The sequence below is a fragment of the Myiozetetes cayanensis genome, unplaced genomic scaffold (assembly GCF_022539395.1).
Source record: "Myiozetetes cayanensis isolate MyiCay16 unplaced genomic scaffold, myiCay2020 scf15, whole genome shotgun sequence".
Taxonomy (NCBI): Eukaryota; Metazoa; Chordata; class Aves; order Passeriformes; family Tyrannidae; genus Myiozetetes; species Myiozetetes cayanensis.
Window position 1 is genome coordinate 15,546,805 of NW_026087159.1, and position 12,641 is coordinate 15,559,445.

The 12,641-nt window shown below is 56.3% G+C and overlaps 1 protein-coding gene across 1 annotated transcript in view; it reads left to right on the plus strand.

Moving 5' to 3' along the window:
• Positions 1 to 1,204: 1,204 nt before the first annotated feature.
• The window catches only part of EFNB1 (ephrin B1), a 49,820-nt gene continuing 38,383 nt past the window's right edge, over positions 1,205 to 12,641 (plus strand). The window contains exon 1 of the mRNA XM_050310756.1: positions 1,205 to 1,396. Within this exon, the coding sequence (XP_050166713.1) occupies positions 1,281 to 1,396 (116 nt within the window). The 5' untranslated portion in view covers positions 1,205 to 1,280. The remainder of the gene's footprint in view (positions 1,397 to 12,641) is intronic.

Below are 12,641 nucleotides of genomic sequence, written 5' to 3' on the forward strand. Positions count from 1 at the left end.
CTTTATTAATAGAAATTAAACCAGCTCCAAAGGGGTTTATTACTGGTTTTCTAATAGAAAGTGAATTGACTCCAATAATTTTCTTAATAGGAAGAAAATTAATTCTGGGGTTTGGGTTTTCCCTCCCCGTGGTCCAACTAAAACAACAACAATAAAAAAACATTTAAAAAGTGGCAAAAAGATCCCAAACCTCCAAAAATATTAAAAATTCCTACACAATTAAAAAAAAAATTCCATCAGAAAACTTTTAAATAAGACTTTAAGGAAGCTCAAAAACTCTCAAAAAATACAAATCCTTAAAAAACCAAAGAAAAAGTCTAAAAATGTCTGAAAATAATAATAATAAAAAGAATTAAAATAATCAGAGGATTTTAAAAAAAATTAAAAGCCTGTGGAAAAAAGACCCATCAAAAATACTTTAAACCTCCCCCAACATTCCCAAAACCTCCAAAATCGCAAAAAGATAAAAAAGAAAAAAATTAAAAAAACCCCCATACTTCAAAAAGTTTCAAGGGACTTAAAAAAAAAAAATCCACAACTAAAAATACGGGAAAAAAAGTTAAAAAAAAAATTAAAAATATTTTTAAAAATCCCGGGAAAAGAGTAAGGGAAAAAGAAAAAACCCGAATACTTTAAAGAACTGGGAAAAAAAATCCCGAATCTTAAAAAAACACCTGGAAAACAAACAGAAAAAAAGTATAAAGCTTTTAAGTCCCCCCCGATCCATGGAATGTTTTTTTTTTTTGGGAATATTTTGGGGTCCCGCTCGGGGCGCGGCCGCTGGGGGGCGCTGTAGGACCGCGGCTGAACGGGCGGGCGAGGCCAAGCGGGGCGCAGGGGACGAGCGGCGGGGATGGGGACGGGTCGGCGGGGCGCCGGTACCGGCGCCCCGCCGACCCGTCCCCATCCCCGCCGCTCGTCTCCCCCCACCCCATTAACTCGACAGCAACCGGTGGGACCGGGGGGAAACCATAAACCCCCCCAAAAAAATCTCCGCTCTCCCCTTAAGACCCCACAATGGGCGTGCCCTCCCGCAAGGCCCCCGCCGCTGCTCTCTCCCATTGGCCGGCGCGGCGGGCTGGCCTCGCCGCTTGCCTGCGCGGAGGGGTAGAGCGGCTGCCGCGGCGGGCGGCGCCTCAGTCGGCGCGGGGCGGGCGGAGGCGGCGGGTCGGGAGCGGAGCCGGGAGGAGGCGGCGGTGGTGGTAGTGGAGGAGGAGGAGGAGGCGGAGGAGCAGCGCGATGGGCGCCTGACGCCCGGCCCGTCCCGCCGCCGAGGGACGATGGCGCGGCCCCGCGGCGGGCGGTGGCTGCTGGGTGTCCTGCTGGCCCTGTGCCGCCTCGCCGCGCCGCTCGCCAAGAGCCTGGAGCCGGTGTCGTGGAGCTCCGCGAACCCCAAGTACGTGCGGCGACAACGGGGGGGTGGAGGAGGGGGGGGGGAGCAAAGCGGGAGAGAAGTGGAGGGGGAAAACGCGTCTCGCACCCCCCCACCGTGGGTAAAACCATACCGAGCCCGCGGTATCCGTACGAATTTAACGGGAAAAAAGATTTAGAGGGAAACGAATCGCGCCCGGAGGCTGCGGGCGGCGGACGGAGCGACCCCCGGCTGAGGACGGACCCGCGGCGGCGCCGCGCTGCTTTTTGTACCCAAAAAACCCCACAACCTCCTCTCCTTTTTCCCCCACCCCGTTTTTAATGATGTTTTGCTTTCCGCAGCTTTTCCTCTCTATGAATCCGTTTTTATTTTTTAAGCACGCCTTTTGTTCCTTTTTTTTTTTTAATTTTTCACGCTTAAATTGTGATGTGTTTTTTTTTTTCTCTCCCCGGATCGCCACTCGCCTCCACCACTTGGATTTATTACCTTTTCATTTTTTTCCTGGGTTTTCTCATCCGAAATCGGCCGTGGAGGAAGGCGGGGGACCCCCCCCACCCCCCCGGGCTGGTTCCGAACAAAGCGGGCTGTGGGGCTGCTCCGTCTGTGCAGACACCCAAATTATATATATGTTTTTATATAGTTATTTATGTACCTGTGGATGTGGACGCGGCTGCCGTGCAGGAACAATGCGAAGGGCTGGGATGAAGGGCGAGGACGAGGAGGAGTGGAGGGTGTTTGGTCGCTCCTGCCCCGTGGCTGGTGGTCGGGATGGTTTGGTGGCCCTTGCTGAGCTTTATCTTGTAGATCACGGAATGTTTATTTATCTTACCCCGTTCTCGCTTAAAAAAAAAAAAAATCCTGCTTTTAGCCTGATTTTTTTTTTTCCCCTCCCCTACCACATTTTTCAAAGCAAAAAAAAATTCCCCTAAAATAATCCAAAGAGTTTTTGAGGGTTGGAAAGAAGCGAAACAATTTGGACAACCTTCCTGCTCGGACACATATTCCAGCCAACCATTTATTTCGTTTATTTCGTTGGGAAAAAGGAACTTTGCCGGCACAGGCGCGTGCCCAGCTCTGGAAGCGCCGGGACGGCGGCTCCGGCACTCCGTTCTCCTCCTCGGCGTGTTTTCCTTTCCTTCCTTTCGGAGTTGTGTCAGTTGGCTGGGAGCGCAGAGAGCCTTCTCCCTTGGGAATTGTCCTGCTGTGTTCCTGAGCCCGTGGTGTTGGCGAGGGGCAGGCAAATAAGTTCCAGAAAATACAGTTTTTATTTGGGAAAAGGAGCTGGAGGAGGTAGAGGCGGCTCGGGCTTAGTGGTGGGGGACGCCATGTCTCCCTGGTCCCCTTCGTTATCCCGAGCTTTCCTTAGGCTGCCGAGGCCTGGAAGTTGGAGGAGGTGGTGGCAATCAGCCGGCACGGGGCAGCGCACCGGGAGGTTCCCCCTGCTCTGCCAGGGGCTGCCCGCACTGCCCCTGGTGCGCAGAGCTCGGAGATGTCCCTCCAGTGGGGTGTCCGGGGAGAGCTCGAGGGGCTCCTGGGTTTCCTCACTGGCAGCCTGGTGGTTGCCCGCTCCCAGTTTTCCCAAATTCACAACTCGGAGATCGTCCAACCTCAGTTCTCCCCCAATGTGGAGCTCGGAGATGGCCCGCGAATGTTTCTCCCCCAGTTTGGAGCTCAGTGGTCGTCTGCCCTCGGTTCTCCCCCAGGTTGGAGCTCTGTGGTTGTCTACCTGTGGTTCTCCCTCAGTTTGCATTCAGTGGTTGCCCACTCTCAGTTCTCCCTGAATTCGGAGCTTGGTGGTCATCCACCCTTGATTCTCCCCCCCTTTAGAGCTCAGAGATTGTCTGCTCCTGGTTCTTCCCAGTCTGGAGCTCAGTGGTTGCCCGCTCTTGGTTCTCCTGGAATTTGGGTCTCAGTGTTTGTCTGCCCTTGTTTCTCCCCCAGTTTGGAGCGCAGTGGTTGCCTACTCTCGGTTCTCCCTGAATTCAGGGCTCGGAGGTTGTGCCCCTTTGGTTCTCTCTGGAGCTTGCTGGTTGGCCACTCTCAATTGTCCCTGAATTTGGATCTGAGTCCACCCTTGGTTCTCCCCCAGTCCGGGGCTCGGAGGTTGTCTGCCCTCGGCACAGCGTTCTGGGCACGTGCCATCCCGCGTGGGGCGGCTCCCGTGGGTGCCTGCCGTGGGGCAGCAGTCCCGGTGCTTCCCCATCCCCGTATCCCCACCGGGTCGGGAGAGGGTGGGAAGTGCCCGAAATGTTGGTGTTGCCAACCAGGAACGTGCTGGGACATGTGTGGGCAAAGCCATGGAAGGGTTTTGCCTTGGTGGGGGCTGTCAGGGCCAGGCTGTGATCCCATGATCCCGGAGTGTCCCTGGACCCTGATCTCCAGGATCCACCTTTGGGATCGGTCACTTCCTTTTACACCTTGGTGCTCTCACCCCCGGTCTGTGCTGGCTGTGTGGAGTCTGGCAGAGCCTTTCAACAACCGCTCCTGGCAAAGCCAGCTGTGGAAACCAGTCTGGGATCGGCGTGCTGGGCAAAGTCCGTCTCCGGCTGGAGGAAAAGCCATGCTCTCGGTTGGACTGGGACTGCTCTTCCGGATAGGTCCACTGAAACCTCTCGCCACTGTACTTTGGGCTTCCAGACCCCTTCCTCGGGCGATGCCGGGGCTGTGCCAGCCCCCCATCCCGCTCTGCCGAGCTTTAACTCTTGTTTTTAGAGTAAAGAGAGCTAAAGCCTTTAAAAATAACACGGCTAAGTGGAATTTTCCAACGGATCCGAGGAGCGAGCGTGGCCCGCTGGGCCCGGCCGGCCTTGGAGCGATCGCTGTAAATAAGGAAAATATTTTCCTGCCCTTTCTGGGCAGCTGGGGGCTGTGGGCTCTGAGCTCCGGCGGGTCTGGGGCTCCTGGTGTTATCGGAGGGACTCTGATAACACATCCGATAGACGGAACCATTTCCTAATCGAGTTAAGGCAGGCTTAACTGCAGCGCTGCGTTGGGAAGCGTTTCCCTTCAGCTCCTGGGTGTGTGTCCCAAAGCCAGCGGTGAAATCATCACAGTCTTCCCATTGGGAATCATTTGGGGTCTTTAAAGGGGAAAAAATAGACCTAGGAATGGTTTTGTTGGAAAAAAGGTGATAATTGTCTCAAACCTGTGATTGGGATGAGCTCACCTCTCTGAGGGAGCTTCCCCTGGGGTGCCTGTGGAGCCCCTTGGAAGGGGTCTTGGGGAGCCAGTAAGGCTTTAATTTATTCCATTGGGTCTGACAGGGGCTCTGAGGGGGGCAGAAAGTGCTTTTGGGATTTACTTGGCCCCTTTGCTACCCAACCAGGGGGCGGTGGGAGCGTGCTCTCCTTGAACAGCCAGGAATTGCCCGAGAAATTCTGGCTAAATCCTTTCTCAACTCCCTTGGCTGTAATTTTGGAGAAATATTGACCCTGGTGGGCTCCTGTACCGACCGTTAAAAGGAAGCATTCCTAATAAAATATGGTTTGGAAAATTCATTTCAGGCTGGAATTCGCCTCTCCAGAAAGTATTTTAATAAGGAGGTGGGGGAAATGGGACACATCATCCGCGGCTCCGGAGAACGGCTCCTTTTGCCTCTGCTTTTCCCTCTTCCCCTTAGAGAAAGTTTCACTCGGCTCCGTTCGCTCCACAGAGCAATCCAGCAACTTGCTCAAAACAAAATAAATATATCTTTTTAAGAAGAAAAAGGTGAAGGGAATAGGGAAAAAAAAACCAACCCTCAGACAAAAGTCTAATCCTTCATGGTATTTTTATTCTGCCTTTAATGACATGCTGGTGTCCTGTGGAATTCCATAAGCGCCGGGTTTGAAGCCTGGCGTATCTTTGCCTTTTTTAATGCCGTTTTACGAGGGACAAAGTGCTTGTGGGAAGGCTGTTTCCGAGGGGGATGGCTGGCCTGGAGCTCCGGAGCGGGGGGCTCGCACTTGTTGGAGCAGATGTAATGGAATTACCGGAGCGATGGGCGTGCGGGCGCTCTGGGGTGTCGGGAGTTGGGAAATAGGGAGAACATGCTGATTATTTTTAATTAAAAGTCGTTTCTGGCTCATGGAGCCTTCGGAGACTCCCCCTTCCCGGGGCCGAGAGGTGGGGGCTCCCCAGGGGAATGACTTTAAACTAAAAACATGGGAAGTTTAGATTGGATAACGGGAAGGAGTTCTTCCCTGTGAGGGTGGGGAGCCCCTGGCCCAGGGTGCCCAGAGAAGCTGTGGCTGCCCCATCCCTGGAAGTGTCCAGGACCAGGTTGGACAGGGCTTGCAGCAACCTGGGCTAGGGTAAGGTGTCCCTGCCCACGGGTAGGGGTGGAAACTAATGATCCTTAATGTCCCTTCCAACCCAAACCATTCCAGGATTTTTGGTTCTGTGGTCCCATCAGGAAACCAATGGCCCCCCAGGGCTTTGCTTCATCTCCAAAGGCTTGGGCAAAGCATCCTGGTTGGAGTTTCCCTCTGGAATGCTGGAACCCTTCCCAAGGGGGTTGGGGGGACCCTGGTGCCCAGCCAGGTTTCACCCGTGAGGTTCCCCCTGTCCCGGTGCCCGGGGGAAGGAGCACCCAGGGCTCCGTGCGGGTCGTTTGGGAATGACTTCATTAACTTAAATTAAGAAAAAGGGAAGGCAAGGCTGCGGCTCTTGCAGTAGCCGGGTAAATACCACTGGATTCCATAAAATGGATTTAACTGCTTCCTTTAAAAGAAAAAAAGAGCCGTGATGGGGTGGCTGATTGATTGTAAAAGGAGCCGGAGCTTTCTCGGAGCAAAACAGCTGCTGCAGCTCCTCGGAGCCGCCTGGCAGCGGGGCTGGATGGGCCTTCCGTGCCACTTCGGACCAGGAAGGGCTGGCAGGGGCTGGAGGGGGTTGCTTCCCTCTGCCGCTGCTGCACATGAACCCCTGCACCACTCTGAGGGTCTGAGGTGCTCCTGGGATCCTTTTCCCGGACGGACTGTGTCTGGCAGAGTGGGATGGGATGTTCCTGTGCCCTCGCTGGGCTGGGGGTCCCTCTGAGCAGCTTCACTGTGTGCTGTGGGGTCCCCCCAAACAGCTTTGCTGAGTGCTCAGCAGGGGTCCCTTGTAGACAGGGGTCTTGCTAAGCAGCTTTACTGAGTGCTGGGAATTCCCCCAAACAGCTCTGGGTGCTTGGGGGTCCCCCCGAGCGCTGCCCATGTTTGTTGGGATCACGGGAGTCCCAAGAGCCAGGGTGTTTGTGCAGCCCCTCGCACAATGCACATCAGGAGCTGTTTGGCTTGCCCCTGTAAAGGAGGGGATGATCCCTTTTTCTGTGTAGGATTTTCCCTGGCTTCCCTGTGGCTCCACGTCCCTGCCCCTCTGGCAGGGCACCCTATTCCTGGCCAGCGGTGGCCGTGCTGCTGGGAAGCCTGTCTGCCCGAGGAACGCTGGGCTCCGGTGGGAAAACATCTTGGAGCGATCAGTAGCACATGCTACTTGGAGTCTGGCAGCTGGAACAGGGTGGGGAGAAACAAAGCTGATTCCGTTCTGTCTCTAATTAATGATTGCTGGGATGGGGAGCAGGAGAAGGACTCGCTCGGCGCTATCGCAGCGTCACATCTGGGCAGGAATGCGCGGCCGGGCTTTTGTTGTGCTGGGCTGAGAGAGAGCACAGGTCTTTCCTACCGCTTCCTGATGCTTTTCTCCTTCCCATCCCTCATTTTGGGGCGGGTGGTGTGGCGGAGGATCCTCCTCCGGAGAGCAGGAGGGTTGGTGATTGTAGTGGTGGTGGTTCTTCTCATGGAGAGGTTTGGTGCACACCTGCCATCCTTCGGGAAGGGTTTTCTTGCTGCTGGTGTGTTGTCTCTTTTTGGAACACCAGCTCGTGGCTGTGCAGGAGTCTTGGGATCCTGCCCCTGGTTGGAGCACTGGTGCTCTGCTCCTGGCTTTGTTGTATTCTCCGGATCTCATATCCAGTTGGAGCACTGGTGCTCGGCTCATGGCTGTGCTGGAGTCTCAAGGTCCCATCTTCAGTTGGAGCCCCAGTGCTCTGCTCCTGCCTGTGCCAGAGCCTTGGGATCCTTGGCACTCCTGCCTGCCTTGGCCTGTCCAGGCTTGGTCCCAGATGAGTTGGACAAGCCAGGGCTAAACGTCCTGCTCGGTGAGGCTGGATTTGTGCACACGGTGGGATTTTCCTGGCCCCTGTGTTTTTGTGGAGCAGGTTCTTCTGGGGCTGGAGCCAAAGCCTGCAGAGGCTGTGGGCGATGCCTGGAGCGGGACTCTGGGGCCTCCAGTCCCCTCCTCCCTGGGGAGGGTTGGAGGATGGTGGGGGACAGGTTTGGGGGTTACTCCTGGTGTTCCAGTGAGCAGTGGCTTCTCCTGTGTGAGCTCTCCCTGCCGGAGCCCCCGGGCGGGATCCGAGCTGGCTCAGGTGCCGGCGTGGCAGTGCCGCCCCGGCCGAGCTGAGCCGAGCAGCTGCACTTCAAAAATGCCAGCTATTTATAACCCTGGCTCGGCTGCTCGGGAATAACCTTTTCTTCCCCGCAGCAGGCCCTTCCCAGGTGGGCTGCTCGCCCTTTCCGAGGCCGTGGCACCGGGCTTTGCTGGGGGGGGGCTGCGTGGGGAGCTGGGGCAGGGGGTGTTTGGTGTCCAGCTGTGAGCTCCCCTTGGTGTTTTCCAGCGGCTCCATCCCCCCCGGTGCTGTGCCTGCACAGAGATCCACATGTGCCGTGTCTGCCGGGGCTGGGCTGTGGTGAGAGGCTTGGAGTTACCTGCTTTGGCACGGGTTGGCTCTTGCTTGTGCCAACACAGAGGTGCCAGGAGGGGATGCCGCACCAGCTCTTTGTCCCAGCACCTTCATGCTGGAGTTTGGGAAGTGCAAAGGGCCAGCTGAGGTGGGTGCCTTCTCTGGACGGGGTTTCTGGCTGGTTTTGATGGCACCTGCCTCACTGCTGGTGATGGGACAGGAGCATCTCCCTTTCCAGCTGTCCCTTTCTTTGCCCCTGGCATCCTGGTGTGCAGGATGAGCCAGCGTTGGGGACTGGCTGCACTGGCTGGCTCTTGCCATTCGATCTCTTCTGAGTAGGTACTTTAGGAAAAGCAAAGTGCATTTTCATGGCTTGAGAGCTATAAATGCCCTCACACTGTTCCATTGATCCCGGAGCATGTCCGTGTTTTTCTTCTCATTAGGGCTGGGAGGCGTCTGCGATTGCCCGTTCAGGGCTGAGGCTCGGCGCTGTCTCCTCTTTGCCACCGATTTTACCCTTTTAATGGATTTCTGGAATGTGGGAGCATGGCCTGGTGTGTGGGTCAGCAGGCAGGGCCGGCAACCCTGGATCTGGCAGGGATGGGCAGGGATGCGGGAATAAGGAGGGATGCTCGGGGATGTGCTGGTGCTGGGCTCCAATGTCTTTGTCTGGGCTCGCTGCAGTATCGCAGCCAAACGCGAGAGGGAGGGACGCAGCCCCCCACTCCCACCAGGATTTCGAGGGGCAAACCATCCATAGGCGTTGGGAAGGGGAGTGGGCACAGAGGCACTTCCCTGTTAAAGCAGGGTGGCCGGTTTTTCCCGTGCGGGGGGTCGGGCGGCTCCCGGTGCCGGCAGGGATGCCTGCGTGCCCTGCCTGCGGCCGGGCGGGCAGCATATGGAAGGGATCTGGGTGTAATATCCCGGGCTGCTCCGCGGCTTTGCTGAAGAGGCCACTTCAGCAGGGGACGCGGCGTGGTTAGTCCTCCCGGCTGACACATCCCAGGCCTTCCTCCGACTTGAAAGAGCTCGAGTTCGCCTTTGAATCTGAGGATTTATAGCCCTTTTAGGCCTCTCCAATAAAAGCACGGCTCCCTCCTCAGACAGAGCCCACCGTCTCCCTCCTCCGGGCTCATTATCCCGGGGATTTGTGTTGCTTGCTCTCGCTCTGTTGTTCGCTACCGCCGCTTTCTTCAGATGTGTGGCCGAGAACTTCAGAGCAGAAAAGCTGAGCTGGAGCCGCCGCGGGGCCCGGCCGCGCTGCCAGGCTGTGGATTCTGGGGCGAGCGTGGATCCAGAGCCAGCGGTGCACAGGGAGAGGACCTTCGGCTGGGGATGCTCCCCTGTGGCTGGGGAGTGTTGGGGAGCAGCAGTTCCCCTGCCCGGTGTGTTCCCAGTGATCCCTCAAGAACTGTGAGCAAACCGGGATGAGCTCCCGTTGCACTGCAGAGCTCCAGGTGTGCATCCACCCCATGTGTCCATCCCATCTGCCTCGTCCCGGCACACGTGGACACTGAAGCACCCTCAGCCCCACAGATCCCATCTGCTTTCTAGAGGCCCCTCAAGCCTCAAACTGTTTAAAGAGAGGCTTAGGAAAGAGGCCAGAGGAACGACATAATAATTATTGTATTACAAATTGTTTCCTTTAATGGGCCCTGTCGGATTGCTCAGTCTGCTAAACACATTGTGCCCTCCCCCAGCCCCTTTCCACTGCAACCCCAGCCCTGCTGGAAAATTCCACCTGGTGAGGAACTGGGATGAGGGGTGGGGGCTGTGTGGGCACCCACTTGCTACCCTGGGTCTCTGTGTGATGAGGGGAGATGGAGTGGCCCTGCTTCCAAGCAGGAGTGTTCTTGTTGTAGGCAGGTGGTGATTCCTCCCCATTCCCGTGCTCTGGAGCTTTGCATTGCTCTGGACATTGTGTATTCCAGGGGCTTTTGGCCGATGGCACCCCAGGCTGAGGCTCTGGGCTCATCCATCAAAAACCTCCTGCCCTGGTGCTGCAGGACAGGCAGAGCTCCCTCCCTCCTGTTCCTTCCCAGCGTTCCGGTGTGTGCTGGTGGACGGCTCCCAGGCAGCATTTTGGCAGCTCCTACCCCGAGGGCTGTGGGGCGTAAGGAGAGGAGCCACCAGCGGCTCTGCGAATTTTTTCGTTGCCCCCGAAGAATAAACGTGTCGGAATTAGGCAGCAGGTTACGTTTCTTCAAGGCCAGGCAGCAAATATGTTTTAAATTTGGCAGCCAGCAGTGGAGAGCGGGTGGGAGAAATTTTCCAGGTATTGCGTTACACTTTCCCCTAAAAGGGCTCTGCTTTGGGGCTGGGGATTAAAGGGAGGAGAGGAGGGGGACCCCCTCCCTTCAACATGCTCACAGCCCTGCTCCTGCTCCGAGGGTGCTGGGGGCAGGATGCCACCCTGGGTGATGCCGCCCTGGGTGATGCCCGTCCCGGGTGACTCAGGCCCTGCTTGGGGCAGAGCTGAGCTGCGGGGGATGACGGGATTAATTTTTGGGCTTCCTCCCTCTGGGTGCGATGGGAAATTTCCAGCGTGCCATGGGCACCGCCCCGGCTCTGCCTGCCCCCCCTCGTCCTGTCGTCCTCTGATGTCTTTAATAAACCCTTCATGCAAGAGCAGACCTGGGATCCACTCCCAGCACGGACCTGGGACTCGGCCAATTAGTCAATTATTTTAAGAGAAGAAATTAAAAAAAAAAAGAAGGTGAAATGTTATTTTTGTAAGGGAAGGTCTGGCCGGTGGATCAGCTGGCAGCCCCTCTCCTGTGGGAAGAGCTGGGGTGGGAGTGAGCTGGGGGTCTCTGCATGGCCCTGCCACAGTGACCACTGCCTGCAGTCACTGAACCCCCTGTGTCCCCCATATCCCTCCCATGCTGGCAGGACAGGGAGCTGCCCCTCATCCCATGAAAGGGAGGGAGTCTTGGCAGCTGCTTGTGCCCTCTGCCCTCATCTGTTCCCTCCTCAGCCTACCCCTCATTCCTGGGCAGCCCGGGCGGGGGTGTCCATGAGTGTCCATCCCAACCGGAGCTGGCACTGGTGCATCCCATTGTTCCTGACTTCCTTTGCAGCGGGAGGAGGAGGAGGAGATGCTTCCCCAGGAGGTGGGAAGGGCTGTCCTAGTGCTGTTGGGGGGATGCACAACCCCTTCCCTCTCACTGGGCCAGGGGGAGTGGGGGGCTTGGCCAGATTGGGATGTCAGGAAGGCACTTGGAGGTGTGAAGGGCTGGAGGCAACTGGAATTTCCCCTTCAGCTGTGTTTGGGTTTAAGATTTGTATTCTTCTTTCATGGAAATTTTGTGAGGCTGTGGGCTAGTTGTGCATCCCTGCTGGTGTGCTCCCCCTTTTCCCCGTCCTTCCCTTTCCCTGTGCCCCCCTTCCCCTGGCCCCATTAGCAGCACCTCAGCTCTGCTAATTGCTGAAATAATTAGGGCAGCAACATCCCAGCAAAGCAGCGGAGAGAGGGAAGGGAGAGGAGGGTCCCTTGTGCAGCTGTGTCTCCTGGACCCCCCAGCCTTCCATCCTTGCAGCTTCATACCTCTTACTGGTTTTATGGCAGTAGGAGAAGTTTTTCCTATTTTCCTTCTTTTTTTTGATTGCCTGAACTACAGGAAGACTTGTTGGGAGTAGGGGATGGAGGGAAGCCTGCACACAGGGTGTTGGGAATGACAGCACTGGCTTGGCTTGTCTTGGTGTTCCCTCCCTGCAGTGAGGGGTGCCAGGGTGCAGGGGAGGAGAGGGGTGAGGAGGGGTGCCACATGAGTCCCTTCCCAGCAGCAGTTCCCAATCCTGGGGAGGTTTAACGCCTGATGCTGCTTTTGATCTCTGCCCTAACTTGGTGAGGGCTGGTGCTGTTCCCTAATTACCCCCTTCATGTGGGGCTGTGCTGGGTGTTTGTGCTCACCCGGTCTCTCCAGAAGAAAAACCCACCCTGCGAGGGCGTGTGCGGGGCGGGGGAGCCCGCGTGCTTTCCCAGACCACGGAGGAATCCTACAGCACTCTTCACATAGCCCTGGGTGCTCCCACCCACGGCAGGCAGTTTCATGCTCCCTGCCTGGTTTCATAACATCCAGGAGAGGCACGAAAGTTTTCCTGAACCGCCTCCCTCCGCTGTGTGTGGAGCCTGTGGGCTTGGGGAGGTGGGTGGGAGTGCCACCCGTTTAGGGTTCTGAGGGTTTGCTGAACGTCACAGCCAGCTGGAAAAGCCCTGGGGCCCATCAACCATTTGGGTTTTCCTTTTGGGATGCGAGCTGCACAGTCTGTGTGGGCACACTGTGGGATGTGGACAATGCCAGGGAGAGTACAGGGACTCCTGCTGCTGTCCCTAACCTGGGGAAGGGCTGTGGACTCCTTCTGGCTCTTGCTCTCCTAGACAAAGCCCTTTCCTCCTTATTTTTCCTCTTTGAGGATGGATGCACATGAGTTGAGGATGGAAACACATGGTTTGAGGTTGGAGACGTGTGGGTTGAGGACTGAGGCACATGTTTTGAGGATGGAGATGCATGACTTGAGTTGGAGGCATGTGGACCATCCCGCAGAACTCCCAGGAGTTCA